The sequence below is a fragment of the Staurois parvus genome, unplaced genomic scaffold, assembly GCF_062004578.1.
Source record: "Staurois parvus isolate SC_StPar_1 unplaced genomic scaffold, SC_StPar_1.0 ptg000166l, whole genome shotgun sequence".
In the NCBI taxonomy this organism is placed as follows: domain Eukaryota; kingdom Metazoa; phylum Chordata; class Amphibia; order Anura; family Ranidae; genus Staurois; species Staurois parvus.
The window spans coordinates 342,235-364,904 of NW_028317962.1; the positions used below are offsets into that span (position 1 = coordinate 342,235).

At 44.1% G+C, this 22,670-nt stretch overlaps 1 protein-coding gene across 8 annotated transcripts in view; it reads right to left on the reverse strand.

The window, feature by feature from the left end:
* The window catches only part of RASAL2 (RAS protein activator like 2), a 451,415-nt gene that overhangs the window by 44,580 nt on the left and 384,165 nt on the right, over nucleotides 1–22,670 (reverse strand). For 7 of the 8 annotated variants that reach the window (XM_089676317.1, XM_089676316.1, XM_089676318.1 and 4 more), the window contains 3 exons: nucleotides 12,577–12,730; nucleotides 12,357–12,455; nucleotides 9,381–9,935 (listed from right to left, as the gene is read on the reverse strand). In XM_089676317.1, coding sequence (XP_089532443.1) covers nucleotides 9,381–9,935; nucleotides 12,357–12,455; nucleotides 12,577–12,730 — 808 coding nt within the window. Of the gene's footprint in view, nucleotides 1–9,380; nucleotides 9,936–12,356; nucleotides 12,456–12,576; nucleotides 12,731–14,475; nucleotides 14,861–22,670 lie in introns of those variants that run through there. The other variant, XM_089676323.1, reaches the window with a different exon arrangement.

The window sequence follows — 22,670 nt, forward strand, 5'->3', positions numbered from 1 at the left end:
TAGTCCTAAAGCTCAATCAATATTCTACATCAATATTAAATTTGTATCTTAAATCAGATTAAATAGACTTTCCTTTTTTTTTTTTTCGTTTGTTAAATGTAATCCAAGTCAAATTTAATGTTATAGTTAACAAACATGCATGCATATTATTCCGTAATAGGGGGAACCATTTTGATTACTGCCAAAGTTAAGGTGAAATTCCATCTGCTAGCCACAGACTGTACTTGTCTTAATGGCAACTAGAAGCATGATAGAAAGCTTAATTATATTACTGATCAATACATTCTGAAGCGAAAAACATAAGAAAGATTAATACCCAGTTGTAAACACAACAATAAAATTGAAAACACAGAGGCCACATATAAAATATTGATGGCTTAAAAAATATATTTCTTATATTCTATTACTAAACACATTAAAAAGAAATGGCTCAATTCACAAAGCTATAACAAATGTTATTTGCCTCAACAAATATTTCCAGAAATGACAGCCAATGAGAGATAAAAACAATAGTCACATGGCTGTTGATGATTATGGCAAAAAGAAAGACATTTGTTAGAGGTTACAAAATGAGGCTTAGGGCTTGTCTATCCCAGATGCAGTAGGGGGCATTTTTTAAATGTATCTTGAACCCAGGATGGGGTGGAGGCAAAGAGGATAAGTAAATGCTGAACATTTCCTACTCTCTAAAACTATACCGGAGGCACTGTAAAAGATACTTTAATATGGGGCAGCACAGTGGCTAAATGGTTAGCACTTCTGCCTGGCAGTACAAGGGTCGTTGGTTCAAATCCCAACCACGGCACCACCTGCCTGGAGTTTGCATGTTCTCCCTGTGTCTGCGTGGGTTTCCTCCGGGTACTCCAGTTTCCTCCCACACTCCAAAGACATGCTGGTAGGTTACTTGGCTCCTGTCTAAATTGGCCCTAGTATGGATATGTATGAATGTGAGTTAGGGACCTTCAATTGAATGCCCCTTGAGGGTTAGGGACTGATGTGAATGTACAATATATATGTAAAGCGCTGCACAGGGGCGGACTGACAACTCATGGGGTCCCCGGGCAATAGGGGATCATGGGGCCCCTGTGTCCTTGCCCAAACTCAAAAAAGCCTATGAAAAAGGTACCAGGGGCATCTCATGGGGCCCCCTACTGACCCCGGGCCCTTGGGCAGTGCCCGAGTTTCCAAATAGTCAGTCCACCCCTGGCGCTGCGTAAATTGATGGTGCTATAGAAGTATCTGTAATAAATGAATATAGTTTTTAAATGCAAGCAGTTTAGATACCTAAACTGGACATAGTATCAGTCTTGCACAATGCCCTAAATGCAGCAAAGCTTAGGCTGGGAGAGGGAGAAGCCACACAAGGAGCCAATTGGCTGTGCTGCAGTATGTATGTACTAAGAAGGGAGAGGCTGACAGAAGAGAGAACAGGGCTCATCAGTCTATTGCTTCTCTTTTCACTATCCAGTCACAGGATCAGGGTGGGAGAAGACATGTAAGTGGTACTTAATTGCAGCAGAGAAGAATCAGGTCTTCTGCCCTGTGCCGTGTAGCAGAGCTGTGAGAAACTCAGAACAAGAGAGACAGAGATACAAATACAGGTAAAACAACTCCCATATATGTATTTCATCCATGTACAGTATGTAGCTGTGCTCCTGGAGTTTAGCTTTAATAAGTGATTCTAAACCCTTTGTTTTTTTTTTTTTTTTAAATATCATACTTGCCTGCTCTGTGCAAAAAGTTTTGCACAGAGCAGCCCCAATTCTCCTCTTCTGGGGTCCCCCACCAGTGCTTCTAGCCCCTCTCCCCTGTTCAGTGCCCACCATAGGAAGTCGATTGCTACGTGGGGGGGGGGCACTCGTGCGGGCTCACTACCAAGCCGTGCTTTGTGTCTACTGACACAGAGCGGGGCTCGGCTCCTGTTTCCTCCTCACTGGCTATGACTGACAGCAATGGGAGCCAATGTTGTTATTTTTTAATAATAAACATGACATACTTACATGCTTTGTGTAATGGTTTCGCACAGTGCAGCCCCAATCCTTCTCTTCTTGGGTCCCCCATCGGCGCTCCACCCCCTGCAAAGTGCCCCCCATAGCAAGCGGCTTGCTGTGAGGCCACTTGTGTGTTCTCATTCCCAAGCTCTGCTCTGTGTGTCCACAGCAACACAGAGCAAAGCTCTGCACTGAACTCTCCTCACTGGCTGCCAATAGCTTCTACTGCTGTCTCTGAGCCAGTGAGAAGGGAGGGAGCCAGGAGAGCCGTAGCTCTTGTGCACGTTGCTCGAGATCGAGCACAGGTAAGCATAATGGGGGGGAGGGGGGGGGAGATGCCCACAGAAGGCTTTTTTTGTATTCATGCATAGAATGCATGAAGGTAAAAAACCTTCAGCCTTTAGAACCAATTTAATAATGGAACCGTCCAGAGAGTCAGCTATTGAAACTCCCCCAGAATTATGCAGAATTGAATTCACATAACATCTGCTGTTCTCTGTGTTCTCATTAACCTATGTAGGCATGCCTAATGTATGACTGAACTGAACATGCGCTGGTGTGCAGCGAGTGATACAAAGATGAAATGGGAAATAATATTGCTAAAAAAGTTAAGCAAAGTTTTATGTGAATATACACCAACATGGCCTTTACCCTTCATGTACAGGGGAAAAAACAGCCTTTATTTCTATACTAAAAACCTGCCCATGTCATTTTCCACGCGTAATTATCCCGTTACGTAAACATAATGCTTTTCATGTCCCCTGGTGTTTGCTGTGCTTCCCCAGTTAGGCACTTGGTTGCCAAGAGTATCTAGTTTATTAATAATGCTTTCTAATTAGGAAAACACCCTCTACACTGCACTGCGTTATCAATAGGAAATATAATACACTCTCTATGCAGCCCATAAACTGTTGCAGCTGAAATGAGTGATATACAAACGCACAGCCGCACGTCCAGGAGCCCAATTGTTAAACTGACTTGCCTAATAAAACTTGCAGCACTTGTGTGTGTCACAGGAGAGCCAAGCAAATAAAGATAGTGAGGAACACATCTAGGCGAGATCTTCACTGCTTACTGAGCTGGAACACAAAACATCTGATATATTGACATCCATAGAAAACGCCTTCCCAGGACTGCAATTCTTTCCACACATTACCGTCAGCCCGTCTCCAAGCATTAGGTCTCTGTCTTTTAAACACCGCAGAAACCATCATTTATCTGGGGAAGGCTCTTTATATTTATCTGTGGAGAGGAAAACTTCTATCCAACTCAAGAAAATGAGTGTTTTGCAGCAATAAAGTCTTAATACATTTCCAGCATCACAGCTTAGCACCTGGGAATAAGGGAGAGAAAGCCTTATCTACAGCTGTTACTGCTGACTTACTGAGAAGAGGAGTGCTGGAATAGTATGGCCGGTAATGGGGGGGGGGGGGGAATAGGGTGTAAGCCAATAATACCACATTGATATGCGTCTACAGGTCATGGACATAGACAACATGCCTTTCTAAACAAATTAAAGATAAACTCTCCCCAAATATGACAGAGCACCAATTAATACAGATTTGTGCTACATGATATAAAAAAAGATCAAAGAAGAATTTCAGGCAAAATGATAATTTTCCCATGCAGCGCACTGCATAGGTTAAAAGCTTGTTTGTTTTTGCCTAGGGGCCCAGAAAGGAAAGATATACTTTCTTAATCTGCCGATCCTCCAAATGCAAGACCAGTCCCTGCTGCTCCTGTCCCCCTGCAAGCTAGCGGTCTTGTGAATGGGCTGTTCCTGACGTCATCACGCCCGTAGAACAGCTCTGGACCTGAGGACGGCACAAACAGTCCACCGCTAGACGTGGGAGAGTGTGGTTTTCCGGAGGATCAGAGGAATGGGTAAGTACAGTTTTGCCCTGAGCCCCTGGACAAAACTAAAACCTGCACTAAACCCATGCAGTGCGGGCACTTAACCCATGCAGTGTGGGCACAGCCCCACTGCATGGGAAAATAAAAGTTTTGACTGCAGTTCTGCTTTAAATTATAAATGCAACAATTGTTGGTATATAACTTTGTCTAGATTATCAGCCTTTTACCTTTCCTTGAACTGCAGCACTCAGACTGGGAGAGGGAGGGGGAGCACTAGGAGCCAATCAGATGTACTGCATGCATATGAAGACAAGGAACACACTGACAGGAGACAGGGCACTTGAGAGATGATGTAATCAAACTACTGCTGCGCCTTCATTGTCTGCTTGGTTACCTTTTTTCACCTCTCTGCACCAGTTGGGAGGTGACTAAGCTATGTGTGCACAAAGCGGAGTTCCAGCTGGAAAAAAAAAAAAAAAAGTCAGCAGCTACAAAACTGTAGCTGCTGACTGTTAAAATACAGTCACTGCCCTCTCCGCTGGTTTCACTGGCCATCTTCTCTCCCTGGTGCTGGCATCTTTAGTGTGGGCACCTGGCTGTGACAGCTTGCGGCTGCACAGCCGAGTGCCCACTGCGCATGCGCGAGAAGCACTGCGCTTTGTGAATGGTCCTGTAGTCTTCTGGGACCTGTCACGTGTTCCAAAAGACTACGGGGAGGGAGGACAACTTCCGCTTCCGACTGCCTAGGTGATCACAAAGTTGTCAATCCATAATGGGGAGCGGGGGACAAAGCATTAATGTGGAACTTCCCCTTTTGGGTGGAACTCCACTTTAAAGTAGAACTTTACTCTCTCAGTCAGGATTGACTATTTTGAATCCTTGGATTACTAGCAATAGTAAACAGATAGGAAGGTATATCATATTTACTTGTTTTAAACATATTTTTACATTTCTTTAGTTACAGTGGATATAAAAAGTCTACACACCCCTGTTAAAATGTCAGGTTTCTGTGACGTAAAAAAAAGAGACAAAGATAAATCATTTCAAAACTTTTTCCACCTTTAATGTGACCTATAAACTGTAGAACTCAGTTGAAAAAAAAACCTGAAATCTTTTAGAGGGGGGAAGTAAACATAAAAAAACTAAATAATGTGGTTGCATAAGTGTGCACACCCTGTTATAATTGGGGATGTAGCTGTGTTCAGAATTAAGCAATCACATGTTAAATAGGAGTCAGTACACACCTGCCATCAGTTAACATGCCTCTGAATAACCCCACATAAAGTTCAGCTGTTCTAGTAGGTCTTTGACATTTTTTTAGTAGCGTCCTACAGCAAAATGGTCCGCAGAGAGCTTCCAAAGCATTAGAGGGATCTCTTTGTTAAAAGGCATCAGTCAGGAGAAGGGTATAAAAGAATTTCCAAGGCATTAGATATACCATGGAACATAGTGAAGACAGTCATCATCAAGTGGAGAAAATATGGCGCAATAGTGACATTACCAAGAACTGGACAGCACTGCAAAATGGACGGAAAGACAAAAAGAAAACTGGTCTGGGAGGCTGCCAAGAGGCCTACAGCAACATTAAAGGAGCTGCAGGAATATCTGGCAAGTACTGGCTGTGTGGTACATGTGACAACAATCTCTCATATTCTTCATATGTCTGGGCTATGGGGTAGAGTGGCAAGACGAAGCCTTTTCTTACAAAGAAAAATATCCAAGCCCGGCTAAATTTTATAAAAACAGATCTGAAGTCTCCCAAAAGCATGTGGGAAAATGTGTTATGGTCTGATGAACCAAAGTTTAACTTTTTGGCCAGAATTCCAAAATATATGTTTTGGCACAAAAACACTGCACATCATCAAAAGAACAACCGACCCACAGTGAAGCATAGTGGTGGCAGCATCACGCTTTGGGGCAGTTTTTCTTCAGCTGAAACTGGGGCCTTAGTCAAGGTAGAGGGAGAGGGAATTATGAACAGTTCCAAATACCAGTCAATATTGGCACAAAACCTTCAGGCTTCTACTAGAACATCTTTCAGCATGACAACGACCCAAAGCATACCTCCAAATCAACAAAGGAATGGCTTCACCAGAAGAAGATTAAAGTTTTGGAATGGCCCAGCCAGAGCTCAGACCTGAATCCGATCGAAAAATCTGTGGGGTGATTTGAAGAGGGCTGTGTACAGGAGATGCCCTCACAATCTGACAGATCTGGAGTGTTTTTGCAAGGAAGAGTGGGCAAATATTGCCAAGTCAAGATGTACCATGCTGATAGACTCCTCCCCAAAAAGACTGAGTGCTGGAATACCGCATACCGCATTAAGACCAATGTGATTATAAACAAAACTTTCCTAAACAAAAATATATACAATATTATTTTATATATATATATACAGTGAAGGAAATAAGTATTTGATCCCCTGCTGATTTTGAATGTTTGCCCACTCACAAAGAAATGATCAGTCTAAAAATCGAATGGTAGGTGTATAGTAACAGAGAGACAGAATAGCAACAAAAAATTCTAAAGAAATGCATGTCTAACAAATTATGCACTGATTTGCATGTTCATGAGGGAAATAACTATTTGATCCCCTTCACAAAACATGACTTAGTACTTGGTGGCAAATCCCTTGTTGGCAATCACAGAGGTCAGATGTTTCCTGTAGTTGGCCACCAGGTTTGCACACATCTCAGGAGAGATTTTGGCCCACTCCTCTTGGCAAATCCTCTCCAAGTCATTAAAGTTTGGTGGCTCACGTTTGGCAACTCGAACTTTCAGCTCCCTCCACAGATTTTCAATTGGATTAAGGTCTGGAGACTGGCTAGGTGTGCTTCTTCTTGAGCCACTCCTTTGTTGCCTTGGCTGTGTGTTTTGGGTCATTGTCATGTTGGAACACCCATCCACGACCCATTACCAATGCCCTGGCTGAGGGAAGAAGGTTCTCACCCAAGATTTGATAGTACATTGCCCTGTCCATCGTCCCTTTGATGCGGTGCAGTTGTCCTGTTGTCCTGCAGTTGTCCTTAGCAGAAAAACACCCCCAAAGCAGAATGTTTCCACCCACCATGTTTGACAGTTTTGATGGTGTTCTTGGGGTCATAGGCAGCATTCCTCCTCCTCCAAACATGGCGATTTGAGTTGATGCCAAAGAGCTTGATTTTGGTCTCATCTGACCACAACACTTTCAACCAGTTCTGTTCTGCATCATTCAGATGTTCAATGGCGAACTTCAGATGGACCTGGACATGTGCTTTCTTGAGCAGAGGGACATTGCGGGTACTGCAGGATTTCAATCCTTGTCGGTGTAGTGTATTACCAATTGTTTTTTTGGTGACTGTGGTCCCAGCTGCCTGGAGATCATTGACTAGATCCTCAGTGTAGTTCTGGGATGGTTCCTCACTGTTCTCATGATCATTGACATTCCATGAGGTGAGATCTTGCATTGTACACCAGACCTAGGGAGACTGACAGTTGTTTTGTGTTTCTTCCATTTGCGAATGATTGCACCAACTTTGGTCACCTTCTCACCAAGCTGTGTAGGTCTACAGTCTTGTCCCTGAGATCCTTGGACAGCTCTTTGGTCTTTGCCATGGTGGAGAGTTTGGAATCTGATTGTTTGATTGCTCCTGTGGACAGGTGTCTTTTATACAGCTAACAAAATGAGATTAGCAGCACTCTCTTTAAGAGACTGCTTCTAATCTCATCTTGTTACCTGTATGAAAGACACTTGGTAGCCAGAAATCCTGCTGAATGATGGGGGATCAAATACTTATTTCCCTCATGAACATGCAAATCAGTGTACAATTTGTTAGACATGCATTTCTTTTGAATTTTTTTGTTGCTATTCTGTCTCTCAGTGTTACAATACACATACCATTAGATTTTTAGACTGATCATTTCTTCATGAGTGGGCAAACATTCAAAATCAGCAGGGGATCAAATACTTATTTCCTTCACTATATATATATATATATATATATATATATATATATATATATATATATAAATAATTAGTCAATGTTTGTCAATAAACCCACATTGATGCTAACATTTATAGGGGTATCATTGTGATATTTCCAAGCTTAATCCAGAATGTAACTTCTGTAAGGTGCACATTGTTTTAAGATTTAAGGATTTTTTTTTTACCAATGGAGTTAGGGACACATTCACAGAGACCTTTGCACTGGGCCCTTTGACACCGTGAAGTAGCCTTGGGTAATACAATGGCTGTGATATGGGCAATGCACTTCCAGTTTTCTGCAGCTGCCAGGGCCACCTGCATACCTATGGCAGCTTAGAAATGGACACAAATGGGTCCTCCAGAAAGACGTCACTTGCAGAAACAAAAATAATAAAACTAATTACAATTCCATATTACATAATGTCAGGCATTACTCAGCACTGAAAGAAGTAAAAGATGACACAATGGAACATGACCCGCCTTCTTCCCCGAAATCTTAGCGCATTCAATAAACTGTCCCTGAAACATTAGAAGATAATGTTCCAGCAGTTAGGACTCTAGGATATGTCTCAGTGGACCACAGGCTGACCTTATCATACGAGAACCCAGAAGATGACAGAAAATAAGTGTCACAGCTTTTACACAGTAAAATATTGCCTGGAAAAGCTCAAAGCAAACCAAGTTCCTGTAAAGACATGAATGTGTCAATTTTTCACGCAGCCTGCACAAAGTAGAACTGTAAAAAAATTAAAAAAAATTTTTTTGGGGAGGGTGTATGATGTTAATTCACTTTTTCATATTTTCTGAAGAGGTCAACACTTTAAGGCCTCATTCACACCATATGCGCAGAAAAATTTATGGAAACTGATGCACAGATTTCACTTGCAGAGACATCAGTTTTCACGTTTTCATCTGCGCTTCAATGAATTTAATACACATCGCAGATTCCTACACAGAAAAAATCTGCACGGGATACTAGTGTTGTGAACAGGGCACATAGGGAACAATTGATCGTATTGTGCCCTTGCAGAACGTGTGCAGAAAAACTGATGTCTCTGCACACTGGTGTGAATGAGCCCTAAGGCATTGTACATTGTTTCGCATTTTCTGAATGTGAGACAAAACACATAGGAGACATGTTTTGGAAACACGCTGCAAATGCGCATCATGCTTGTATTGCTATTAATAGTTAATGGCACCCCAAGCCTGGTTTGCCAAATGTGCCAAAGGTCACACTGACAAAAAGCTCAACATTCCATGCCCAAAAACATTCTGGAGCTTCTTTGGTGTGTTCGTCACACATAGGGCAGCACATTCAAGTGAAAAATGCATTAAAAAATGCAAGAGGGAACACGTGTTCCTGCAATGTGCAGGTGTGAATGCAGAGGGTAGCCTGAAGCAGAGAGATCCCGTTTATGTTACATATCCCTGTACGTGTTCAAACAGAACTGTGAAAATGCAGCCAGTCTTTCACCCAACTAACCATATTTGCTCAGTTCTGATTAAAACACACCACACTGAAACATAACAAGGAGATATAAAGCTCCAAGGAACTACAGAGATGTTCTTACCTTGGCTCTGCCAGTGCTCTGTAGGATGTGGACCAGCGCGCAGGCCATCTCCTCCTTATTGCGGACACTGATCACTGGCTCCAGCACAGAACATAGCATGGTATAATTAATTGTAATAAATTCAGCAAATTCTTTGTACTGCTCCATAGGCAGGATAGTGATTGTCTGATAGCGGGATTTAATACGTATCGAAGGTCCCCCAGTTTTGCCTTTGTTAGCGGTAGGTGTGCTCACAGGATACCACTTCTCTACAAACTGTCTGCCAGTCACACTGGCCATTGGGATGTTCACTAAGCCCACATAATTGTTCTTATCCTTTTTCTTTTTCTTCTCTACGTCCTTATAGATGTGCACAGTGATATTGTGGATAGGGGGCAATCCAGAGAATTCAAAGTGCTCTCCCCAAAAGATATTGTCTGCTTTTGTTTTGCTTGTGGTACGGGCAAAGAGTGTGTCGTCCAGGCAGAGCTCGCAGAAATACTTCTTTTTGGGGGCCAGGTCTTTGGCCTCGATAATCCACAGCCGCAGTACATTTTCTGCCCTTCGGCAGTTGTCCTGAAGGTGAAAAATCAACAGGTTAGAGGTATTTCTAAGCCAAGTGTAAAGAGAATTCTCCAGTCAAAACTGAAATAAACTTTGAATTACACAGGAAACATCAGGCTTTAGCATTACTTTTTCTTTATGTATTCCAACACAATACCGTAGCTTTAAGGCAACATTCAAGTGTGTGCCCGTGTTAAGGATTATGTTGTCTTTTTCTTCATAGAAAAAGGAAGCAAATTGTCACCATAAATACATATAGATGCATAGTAATTCACTCTCTAAACTTCTAGAATTGTGATGTATTGAGCACCATTCTCTGCAACTTGGAATTTAACTTCCATTAGTGCCTTTTGGCAGCAAAAAGAAGAAGGATGCAGAGCAACATAAATGTAAACGACACTAAAAGCTTGTATGGTATATGGATTTCTTTCATGAAAGGCTAATTCATAGTGACACATTTGATTTAAACTCTTATGTGCTGCTGGGTCTATTTTAAGCAGCATCATTAACTCCTGATATGTCTAGAAGTCGTCTGAAGTTATTTAAGAAAAGCTGTAGTTAATTGTTAATGTGTATTAAAAATGTTAAATAAAAAAGAAAAACCTAAACACATAGCTGTGCCTGATCCAGAAAAGGTTAAGCAGCCTTGGCTGATCACCATTTAAAGTATATAAGTATATATATATATATATATATATATATATATATATATATATATATATATATATATACATACATACACACACATATATATTTATTTATATTTCATTCACATTAGTCACTTGTGATTGACAGCAGCAGGAGCTAATGATGAGGCAAAGAGCTAGGATAACAGCCGCACTCATGCACATTGCTGGACCGGGATGGAGCTCAGATAAGTTAAAGGGGCTATAAGGGAAGCTGTATACTGAAGGTTCATTTTTACCTTCATGCATAGAATGTATAAAGGTAAAAAATCTTCAGGCTTTACGACTACTTTAAAGAGTACAGCATTTCATGTTCTTTATATGTGTCTGTTGTAATATACTTGTGTTAAAAAGAATCCTATTCTCTTTATATTGCTTCCTTGTATGAAATACCTGGTGATCCTGCTTCTCCCCATGCTTTCCTATTTTAAACTGCCCACACTTGGCATGGAAGCACATCCATCCCAGCATGGTCAGTTTTCTGGCTGTGCTGGGAGCACAGAATGCCTGTAGTCCAATGGTCAGACTTGTGCTGACATCTCCCCCCCCTTCACAGCCATTCACTGGGAAGTGTACTGTGGCTTTCCCACACCCACCTCTCTAAGCCCCGTATGCAGCTGAGAAGAGACGTTATGTGATCACTTATAAAAAAAAAAAATAGTTTTTGTTTATGTGTTTTTCCTTTCAAATTTATTTTAAACTAAAGGGTTGTTTTACGGGTAGGGATTCACATATACTTTTAACGTAGATTTAAAATTCAAGCCACTGCCTGCCCTCACAGCATCATCCAGCTCAACAAAAATTTTACTGAAATTGACTGAGCCAGGTGGAAAATGATTGGCCAAACTGTGGCTGCATCCTATAAGATGCAGTCAATGGTTCGGTATTCAAGCAGCTGGTTGCTGCGCCTGTCCAAATACAATAGCCATCAGTGGAGACTCCTCCATCCATACAGTTTAGCAGAGACGGGGGAGTAGATTGATTTCTTTGGTTAACCCGTGGGGCCGAACGAGAAAAATCTATGTGCATGGCCAGCCTCAGGCTAACAATTTCACCAGCCTGAAGGCCCTTATTATTTTTCAGCATGCTGGCATATAATCCAAAATAATGCTACAGATGCTAAATGTGCAAAAAACACAATAGTAACTGCTCCATGCCTACACATGTAAGATTACTATCAGCAGACATTATTGGACTGGTTGAAAACGTGTCTCATCTATGGCCAATATTAGTCTTTTTACAGTAGTGTCCCAACAGTGACAGTATACATTAACCACCAAAAGCTATAAAATTCCAAAATCAAACAAAAAATGTAGTAAAAGGTATGCAAAGCAAAACTACTGCATCATGCCTGCTTTTCTGGTTTGGATGCATGGTTTGAAAGTATTGGGCCTATAGCAGGAAATAAAAGCAGATCCAACAAGTTCCTGCTCTTATGAAGGGGATTTATGCAAACCAACTAACAGACATTGCAATTCCATAGTCTGCGCACATTCTATCCCCAACAACCTGATCAGGAAAGGCGCTCTGAGCTGCAAGATCTGATTTCACCTGTTAATGCTTATACAGCTTCAGATGAAAATAAAATCAAATAAAAACAACATGTTCTTCTGAGTGTTTACAGGTGCCTGGCGCTGCCTTTTAGTAGCACATCACTGCCGCGCTGCTCATTAGTTATGTTACTGTTGAAAAGAGATTGAGGATGATGAAAAAGATCAGTAGTGTGCTTGTTTTCCTAGCCGCTTACCTTGTTAGGTTGGACAGTTCTCCGCAGATTTTCCATCCACTTATCTCTCTCTGCTGCAGATGAGCAGCTAAAACATTTGCTGCCGCTGGAGTAAGTGACCTGACAGGAGCGTATTGACAAGTAGAAAGAGAAAAAAAAAAAAGGGAATAAATCAAAAGGTCACTCTCTGATCAGAGTTAATCATTTACAATCAGCCTCATAAAAATACATACTGCCTTACCTCAAAACAAAAGTCTTGGCCCAATATGCTGCTGTGTAGTGGCTTCACCAGGATTTTATCTTCTGTCCCTAAATCCAGAGCCTCCACTGCACTGCCTGGGCTAAGCAAGGACTCATGGGAACGAGATTCTTTCAGTTTAGGTAACCCACGTGACCTGCATTAAGAAAAGCCTGTAATGAAAACAGCTGCTGATCCCTAGAACATGGGAAATACCCATTCATTTGTAAATTATGTCATTTATACACAAAGACATGTTGAGAACAAGGCTGGCCCACACAATGGTTTTCAGCAAATGGCCTAATGATCATCAACTATATAGTTTAAGAAGACACCTGCCAAACTGTAATGACATTTTATGTTTTATTAACGGTTTTGAAGGTAAAGCTGGTCATAAATAGTTTTTTTATTTTTATTTTTTTTTCGGATCGGCCAGGTAGCTGATCAAAAAACCCCAAGACTACTCCCCCCCCACCCCCATGCACACATTCTAGGTAGATGGGGGAATCCCCCACTATGCTATTGTATGCTGGCAGCGGGAATCCTCTGCTGCCAGAATACACGGATCAGCGCTGCAGTCCACAGCCACAAGTGCTGATCAAGTGAAAATATACTGACAGTCCCCTTTTGGAGGAGTTCATCACTAGGACAATATGGCCATACATGGATCCCAATTTGGCCAGTTCCTGCTGAACCAGCCAAATTGTGATCCATGTATGGCCAAGCTTTAGAACCTCTGTCAGGTTTTGTTGCTTTGTCCTATTCCCTGTCCCAGTTACAGTGGTCATCAAGACAGGATGACTGGAAACATCTTCATAGAAGACAACGGTAGGGCTCAGAATTTCTTTCTGGTTGTTACTCTGGGCTCCTGACAGATTCACTTCCACTTCCTGTCACGGAAACAACTATCATTTGAACAGAAAGTGAAGAAGGGGATACATACAGGAACAAAACAAACAAAAATAAAACAAAAAAAAATACCTTCCAAGTCTTCCCCACTTAAAAAAAAAAAAAAAAAAAAAAAAAAAAAGTTCATTTTTTTGCACTTTAAAGACAAACATACAATGTAACTTACGCTATAGCACCTGTTTTGTTAGACATTTTATTATCATTTAAGCACCACCTTATCAATTTTGTAGATTGAGATGACAGCAGGGGGTCACAAAAAAACATTTCTAGAAAGTTCAGTTTTGTTAGTATTCTTTTTTTTACATCTATAAACACATTATATTACTTGCAGACCACATGGTATGTTCTGTACACAGTGCTAGTGGCAATAAATAAAATAAAACAATTAAAAAAAAGAATAGCAAAAAAAAGAACAAGAAAAATAGCAAAAAAAAAAAAAAGAACAAGAAAAATAGCAAAAAAAGGAAAGAAAAATAGCAAAAAAAAGGAAAGAAAAATAGCAAAAAAAAGGAAAGAAAAATAGCAAGAAAAAGGAAAGAAAAATAGCAAGAAAAAGGAAAGAAAAATAGCAAAAAAAGGAAAGAAAAATAGCAAGAAAAAGGAAAGAAAAATAGCAAAGAATAAAAATGAGTATTCAGGAAATTTACACTGACAGTATTCGAACAAAGATTTTTTTTTTTTAAATATAAAAAATGGGGAAAATCATTTTTTGAAGGTCAATCCTAATATTCTAAAAACATAGCCAGCTCCGTGTAAATCTAAAAATCTTAAAGGGGTGAGTTAAAATAAGTTTGATTACTTAAAACAAAAAAAACAAAGTCATAAAGTTCTGCCTTTCAGAATCACTTTAGCAGTTTGTACAATAGAGCCGCACATCACACAATCAGAACAATGAAATAATGACATTTTTATCAGCCATTAATTACCTCCATTGTAACACAGGGAATAGAAGTAGAGTAGGCATGCTGTGATACACAAGAAAATGCAACTTACATGAAGCAATTATACAGCCACCTTGCTGTGCAGGACCAAATCATAGCTAGGACTCATGTCACAAAACCTCAGCCATCCATCGCTGCTTTGCACCGGGGTCAGAGGTCACACGCCGGCAGGGAATTGAATAGGCCGGGAGGAATGGCAGGTAACCAGGCCGGGCATCTTGGCTGGGATAAGATGTGCTCACAATCTTGGAATATTACCGAACGGGCTGAATTGCGATCATTCCGGGCTCAGGGGCAGAACTGGCAATCGGTGGAATAAAATCTGGTCTCAAATAGCTGGCTACTGCATCCTTCCCCCTCCTCCTCCAGCATCCCGCCCCTCAGGTAGCACAAACAGAGTCCCGGTGTGCCCAGGCTGCTGCTCTCTGGGCCTGTTGCTATGACAATGCACCTATAAGCAGATTACAGCTTGCAGGCAAAGCAGGCAGAAGCTGCAGCCGGGTTGGCTCAAAGAGCATGCTCTGTAAACATTGCAAAGGTCACCTTTTCAAGCAGCTTCCCTTGCATAAACCCGACCCGGACAGGGAGATGCTGAGGAGGGAAGGGGGGCCTTGTGAAGCCTGCGCTGCACTTTTCCCAAGAGGGGACAGATCAGTGACACTTAATGCGTCAAACCTCCTGGAAGCGTCTCCGCTGGGAGGAATTACCACCTTCAACCCTTTACTGGCATCTGCTGATTTCCTGTGTAGTCATCGCACAATATGACAGCCAGGCACCTTGGTGGACCTGGGACTGAAGGCTGCGAAAAAGGCAGAGAACTGCAGGGAGTGATTGGTGGTGGTGGGGGGGAGAGAGGGGCTCACAGATTTGCAAATCAGCTTTTTAGTCAGTCCCTAATGATCTCAGAAATAAACATCACTCATTCTTCCCCGGACAGAGTAGCCTCGCACCAGCTGTGGTCAGATGCATGTGAAAGGGTTAATGACGCAGTTCTGGAACAAAATGGCTGCCTGACACTTAAACCCAAACTAGCAAGGGATCAAAGCAACCTGCAGCCAACGCGCCCTCCTGTACGCATGGATTACAGGGCTCTTCCTGTATTAGCAGGCAAGCGGTTGGAAAACTGAGCAGCGCTTAGCTGGCCCTGTACAGACGCACATAATCCCATGGAAGCAGGATTACAGGAAACAGCACGAGCCACGGGGGCAGGGGAGGGAGCACCATACACAGCAGCCTTTCCACCATATCAATCCACATCAACCTCTAATAGGTATGGTGAGAGCGGGAGCCCATTACAACTAACCACTGTCATTATTCTAAGTAACAAGCAGCCGTGTCACTCACCTGAATCATACGGGGCCATTTACTAAGGATGGAGAGTGCAACGTCTGGTGCAATTCTGCACAGAAACCAATCAGCTTTCAGGTTTTATTGCCAAAGTTTTAAGTGTTACTATACCCAGGACCCTGCATTCTCTCTATCTGGTCTCCCACAGTACACACAACATGGAAGTGTAATTATTTTAGTAAATATAAACTGCTAAATACCTTTTCTCATTGGCAGTTAGAGCAGTCTTGTGACTTCTATCAGTTTTCATTCTCCCCTAATTGTCCTATGAGGCTGCAGGACCCCTGAGCCTTTGTCTGGACAGTGCTGATTGGCCCTGTGCTGATCACATGCACCCTCCAAGAGAAAACAAAAAACTCTAGTAATACACACCAAACTGAGCATGTGCAGCTTTCCCCCAAGGCTTTGTTCTATCAGCAGATGGATTGGGGGTTGTGGAAGAAGGGGACGATCAGAGAAGACAAACTGCTAAATAGCCTTTCTCATCAGTATATAGAAGTCTTGTGACTTCTACTAGTTTTCATTCTCCCCTGATTGTCCTATGAGGCTGCAGGACCCTGGCGCCTTTGTCTGGACAGTACTGATTGGCCTTCTGCTGATCACATGCACCCTCCCAAGAGGGAAAAAAAAAAAAAATCTCTAGTAATACACAACAAACTGAGCATGTGCAGCGTGCCCCCAAGGCTCTGTTCTATCAGCAGATGGATTGGGGACAGTGGAAGAAGGGGAGGAGCAGAGAAGGCAGGATCAAACATCCTATTTACACAATGCAGAAGATTAACCCCTTAGGTTCCACAGTGAGTATAACAAGCATGCTTTACTACATATACAGACTGATTTTACTGTTGTGGGTTTAGTAACACTTTACTTGAACAAGTTGAAGTTAGAAGCTGATTGGTTATAATGCACAGCTGCACCAGTTTTACGAAATCTTCCCCTTGATGTTTATTAATGCACCAAGGCTGCATATTCACAGGCTGCACTATAAAGCAAGTAACCCGAGTTCTCTATCTATAGACATGAAATCTACGGACATCGAACACTAACAAACTTATCAAAGACCATATTCTGTCAATTAGTAGTAGTAGAGTTAGCCGCCATCATAGAGGCACAGAGTCCAATTTAGTAGCTTGCCGACAGATTTGAAAAAAAATTACCTTTGTTAATATCAAAAGAAAGGTTATTTGCTTGTCTCTAGAACTGGCACCTGCGGTTTGTCTAGCTCTTCATAGCAAATACAAATTAAAAGAGAAGTATGAGTTTTGTTTATTTTTCCCCAAATGATACTTACCTATGTGGATACATCATCAATATGATGCTGTATCTATTCCCCTTCCTACTCTAAGGCTGAGAATTGAGCAATCAAACATTGCTGCTCGCTCAGTTTTCCCCTCTGCTCTGAGCAGAGAGCGGTGACTGCAAGTCTGCTCTGCCCCTCCAGCACTCACTAGAGCACTGGGCTGTGGACGGGGCGGGAGTGGCTGGCTCAAGCGGCTGGCTCAAGCGGCTGGCTCAGCGGCAGAACCAGGTGCCAGTCCAGGTTCTTGGGTGGATCCTGACCATATGATTGAGATCCTTTCAGAGCCTGGACCAGCTTTGTGACGTCAGCTGACAGCAGGCTTTAGCCCACTGTCAGCGGAAAAAGGGTCACAAGAGTGAAGAATGAACTGAACTCCTGTGACCCACAGAAGTACAGCCAAAAGAGCTCTGGCTGTACTCCTTTTAACTCTTTTGCCCATAGCAACAACATATTTCCCTTCAGGCCTCAGTCACATGAGCATACCTACACGTACATCCATGCAAGGGCTGAGTTTGGTGTTCTGCGCAGGCAGTCCTATTTATGTTTATTAGGATGCAGCGGCTGTACAGACACTGTTCCCAATCTGACATTTGTTTGGGTGTGTGTCCCCAAACACAGACACTGTGAGTTCGGGGACATGCACCTGCATGGATGTCAAATTGGGAGCGGCGGCGGTATCTGTGCAGCCACCGTGTCCAATAGGCATGAATGGGGCCCCCTGTATGCGGATGCACATGATTCATAAGAAAGTGACAGTAGATAAAAGACCAAGTGATCCATCAAGTGTGCCCTTTGTGTTTCTTTTTCTTTAATTTATACATGTTTTTGTATTTTTTAGGTTTTTTTGGTCACATGTTTTGTCTTAGATTTAGGTTTGTGCCAAGCATGTTTGAGTCCACTTACTGTCGACTGACGTGCTACCTCTGCTGGAAGTCTATTCCAAGCATCAACTACCCTTTCAGTAAAATACTACTTTCTAAGAGAAGTTTTGAACATTCCTCCAGCTAGTCTGAAGTCATCTCTCCGAGACAACTGCACAGCCCTCGTACACGTAGGCTAGGTTCACATCTGTGCGGGTGGTGCCGCTGCGGAACCGCACGAAAATCCGTGCAGCTGCACCACCCGCACAGAGGACTGTGCACCTGCGCCATTAGTTCTAAAGGAACACGCCGTCCACACTGGAAAATGCAACCGTACTGGGAACCGAGGTTTCCATGCGGGCTGCGTTTTCAGAAGAAGTGCAGGGACTTCTTCTCTGCGTGTCATGGGGCACCGGAGTCCATTCAAATGAATAGGCTCTCGTACCCACACAAAACGCAGCACGCACAGCCGTATATATGTGAACTGGGGCTTATGTACGGCCGTGTGTAAGAGACCCTATGGAACGCCCTGTTCTAGAGCACAGATCTGATTGTCTGTGAATAATGCAAGCCAACTTATAGAGATTCTCTCCCACGACTGTCCTGTGCAAAGGTGTCTATACAAAAAGGTTTTCACGCAAGATTCCCAATGCTTTCTCCTATTTTTGTAATTGGATTAAATTGTAAAAACTAGGAATCCTCAGAGAAATTTGTATGAAAACCTTTAGAAACAGATCCCATTGAACTGATTGGCCTTATTAAAGAAAATAATTGCCATAGCAGGCTTGCCTGGCATTCTAAGCAGTCAGGCATCTCACAAAACACGTCTCGCAGATTACACATTGTTCTGTGTAGTACACTAATGAAAAGAAAAAGAGATGATGCACATTACAACTAACATCTCAGATATGTGACACCTGTTATACAGGACAGATAATAGACATACTCATCTCATACTGGCAGATAAAACCCTGCTCAGCCTATTACACCAGGCAACTTAAAAATAATAGTGTCTTAATAAATGAATTCTTGTGTTCAGCAATGACAACAAGCTAAGTGCAGTCATCTATATCATGCAAACAAGTTTTCATTTGCCGTGGAGACATCAATGAAAGCGGATTGGTTTCCTTAGGATGCACTTGTTGCTCGCATGCTGATTATACACTACTATAGGGACTATCATGCCAGGCATACACATGTATGTACAGCTGAAGTTAAAGCGGTGCTCCACCCAAAAGGGGAAGTTCCACATTAAGCTTCTGTCCCCCGCACCTTTGGGGAGCGGGCAGGGGGGTTGGTTGGGGTTGAGCGGATACCCAAAATTTGACAGGTACCCGCTCACACTTCTGCTGCGATCGCCTAGGTGATTGGAAGTGAAGTTGTTCCCCCCCCCCCTCTCCCTGTAGTCTTCTGGGACACGTGACAGGTCCCAGAAGACTACTGGGCCATTAACAAGCGTCAGCCGCAAGCTGTCACAGCCGGGTGCCCACACTGAAGATGCCGGCGACAGGGAGAAAAGACGGCCGGTGATACCAGTGTTGGTGAGGACACCGCTGGATTGAGGGACAGGTAAGTGGCTGTATTTTAAAAGTCAGCAGCTAAAGTTTTTGTAGCTGCTGACTTTTTTTTTTTTTTCCTGCTGGAACTCCACTTTGAGCACACATAGCTTAGTCACGCATACTCAGTGGGCACCCGGCTGTGAAGCCCCAAGCTGTCATGGCTGGGTGCCCACACTGCAGATGCTGGTGCCAGGGAGAGAAGATGGCCAGTGAAACCAGCGATGGTGAAGACACCGCGGGGCCGAGGAACAGGCAAGTGGCTGTATTTTCAAAGTCAGCAGCTACAGTTTTTGTAGCTGCTGACTTTTTTTTTTTTTTTAAAGGTGGAACTCCGCTTTAAAAGGTATGATTTTTTTTTGCATAATTACATTTTCCAACTTGGACCAAGCATGCATATCTGATACCTGAGCATTACCTGGGGAAGTCTTGCATCATTGTAGTAGTCACCGCAACTACAGTGACAGCAACAGTCTTCCAGGTCCAGTGCCAAGCAGCTGCTCTTCTGCATAGTAACCACAGGGGGTCCCTCCCTTGGTGTGTCTGCCATAAGCAGCACAGCTTGTGTTTTTTCAATAAAAACAAGGTGTTCTCTGATTGAACAAGGAGGCGATTGTGGCATCTCTCCAGATCTAGTCACCCCTTTCCATTCCAGGTGGGTCCATAGGCCTGACCTTTGACCGAGTCAACTGCATGGAGTGCTTAACGTGTTACTAAAGCCACAACAGTAAAATCAGTCTGTATATGCAGTAAAACATGCTTGTTATATTCACTGTGGGGCATAAGGGGTTAATCCTGTGCATTGTGTAAAAAGGCTGTGTGATCCTGTTTTATCTGATTCTGCCTTTCTTCCAGTGTCCCCCTCTTATCTCCTGATAAGACACATTGTGTTGAGTCACCCTGCACATGCTCAGTTTGGTGTGTATTGCTAGCTTGCTAGGTTTGTTTTTTCTTGGGAGAGTGCATGTGATCAGCACAGGGCCAATCAGCACTGTCCAGACAGAGGTCAGGGGTCCTGCATCCTCCTAGAGCAAAAAGAAAACTCCTTCCACAAGTTTCAACCAGTGCTTGGCTGGACACTGATTGTGACTGCTCTAACTGTTGATGGGAAAAGGTATTTAGCAGTTTATATTTACTAAAATAATTGCATTGTCATGCTCTGTGTACTGTGGGAGATCAGATATAGTGAATGCAGGGTCCTGGGTTTAGTAACACGAAGTGAATGCAGAAAAGAGGAGATGCTAGGCATAGGCAGGGGCCTCCAATGCTACGTATCACAGGGAGGACCAATAATGGTCAGGACAGGTTTTCTAACCTGCTTGATCTGCTGGTCTTGCCCATTGTGCTTGGCCAGTGGTTTTGCCCTGGACCAAAAGTTCTCCTACATCTATGGGATGCTTTACAGTTATATTACTGCTTAGTACACATTGTAATGTGATGGATTGTGGATGGGGCCTCAGAAAGTTGTGGTCAAGTCTTCAGTGACCTCACTTAATATGTAGGGCTACTGATCCAGCATAGTACAGAATAATGTCAAAGAGCTGTATCTGATCAGCCAGTGAAGGGAACCAGCTTTGGGGGATTGGTCACACAGCAAGACAGAAGCAAGTAATCAGGTAAATATATCACCCTATTCATTATCCCCTAGGCAAAACATGCACTTAAGTCTTGCAGTGTGCAATAGGGTCCACTGCAAGGATAAAGGTTTTTTTTTTTTTTTTACTGCGGAGTCCAGCTTTAAGGCAATCCATACTATGCTCTCTTCCAGCCCTGCCACCTCCGCACTATGCTCTCTTCCAGCCCCGCAGCCTCCATACTATGCTCTCTTCCAGCCCCGCAGCCTCCGCACTATGCTCTCTTCCAGCCCCGCAGCCTCCGCACTATGCTCTCTTCCAGCCCCGCAGCCTCCGCACTATGCTCTCTTCCAGCCCCGCAGCCTCCGCACTATGCTCTCTTCCAGCCCCGCAGCCTCCGCACTATGCTCTCTTCCAGCCCTCCCGCCTCCGCACTATGCTCTCTTCCAGCCCTCCCGCCTCCGCACTATGCTCTCTTCCAGCCCTCCCGCCTCCGCACTATGCTCTCTTCCAGCCCTCCCGCCTCCGCACTATGCTCTCTTCCAGCCCTCCCGCCTCCGCACTATGCTCTCTTCCAGCCCTTCCGCCTCCGCACTATGCTCTCTTCCAGCCCTCCCGCCCCCGCACTATGCTCTCTTCCAGCCCTCCCGCCCCCGCACTATGCTCTCTTCCAGCCCTCCCGCCCCCGCACTATGCTCTCTTCCCGCCCTCCCGCCTCCGCACTATGCTCTCTTCCAGCCCTCCCGCCTCCGCACTATGCTCTCTTCCAGCCCTCCCGCCTCCGCACTATGCTCACTTCCAGCCCTCCCGCCTCCGTACTATGCTCTCTTCCAGTCCTTCCGCCTCCGTACTATGCTCTCTTCCAGCCCTCCCGCCTCCGCACTATGCTCTCTTCCAGCCCTTCCGCCTCCGCACTATGCTCTCTTCCAGCCCTGCAGCCTCCGCACTATGCTCTCTTCCAGCCCTGCAGCCTCCGTACTATGCTCTCTTCCAGCCCTGCAGCCTCCGTACTATGCTCTCTTCCAGCCCTGCAGCCTCCGTACTATGCTCTCTTCCAGCCCTGCAGCCTCCGTACTATGCTCTCTTCCAGCCCTGCAGCCTCCGTACTATGCTCTCTTCCAGCCCTGCAGCCTCCGTACTATGCTCTCTTCCAGCCCTGCAGCCTCCGTACTATGCTCTCTTCCAGCCCTGCAGCCTCCGTACTATGCTCTCTTCCAGCCCTGCAGCCTCCGTACTATGCTCTCTTCCAGCCCTGCAGCCTCCGTACTATGCTCTCTTCCAGCCCTGCAGCCTCCGTACTATGCTCTCTTCCAGCCCTCCCGCCTCCGCACTATGCTCTCTTCCAGCCCTCCCGCCTCCGCACTATGCTCTCTTCCAGCCCTCCCGCCTCCGCACTATGCTCTCTTCCAGCCCTCCCGCCTCCGCACTATGCTCTCTTCCAGCCCTCCCGCCTCCGCACTATGCTCTCTTCCAGCCCTCCCGCCTCCGCACTATGCTCTCTTCCAGTCCTTCCGCCTCCGCACTATGCTCTCTTCCAGCCCTCCCGCCCCCGCACTATGCTCTCTTCCAGCCCTCCCGCCCCCGCACTATGCTCTCTTCCAGCCCTCCCG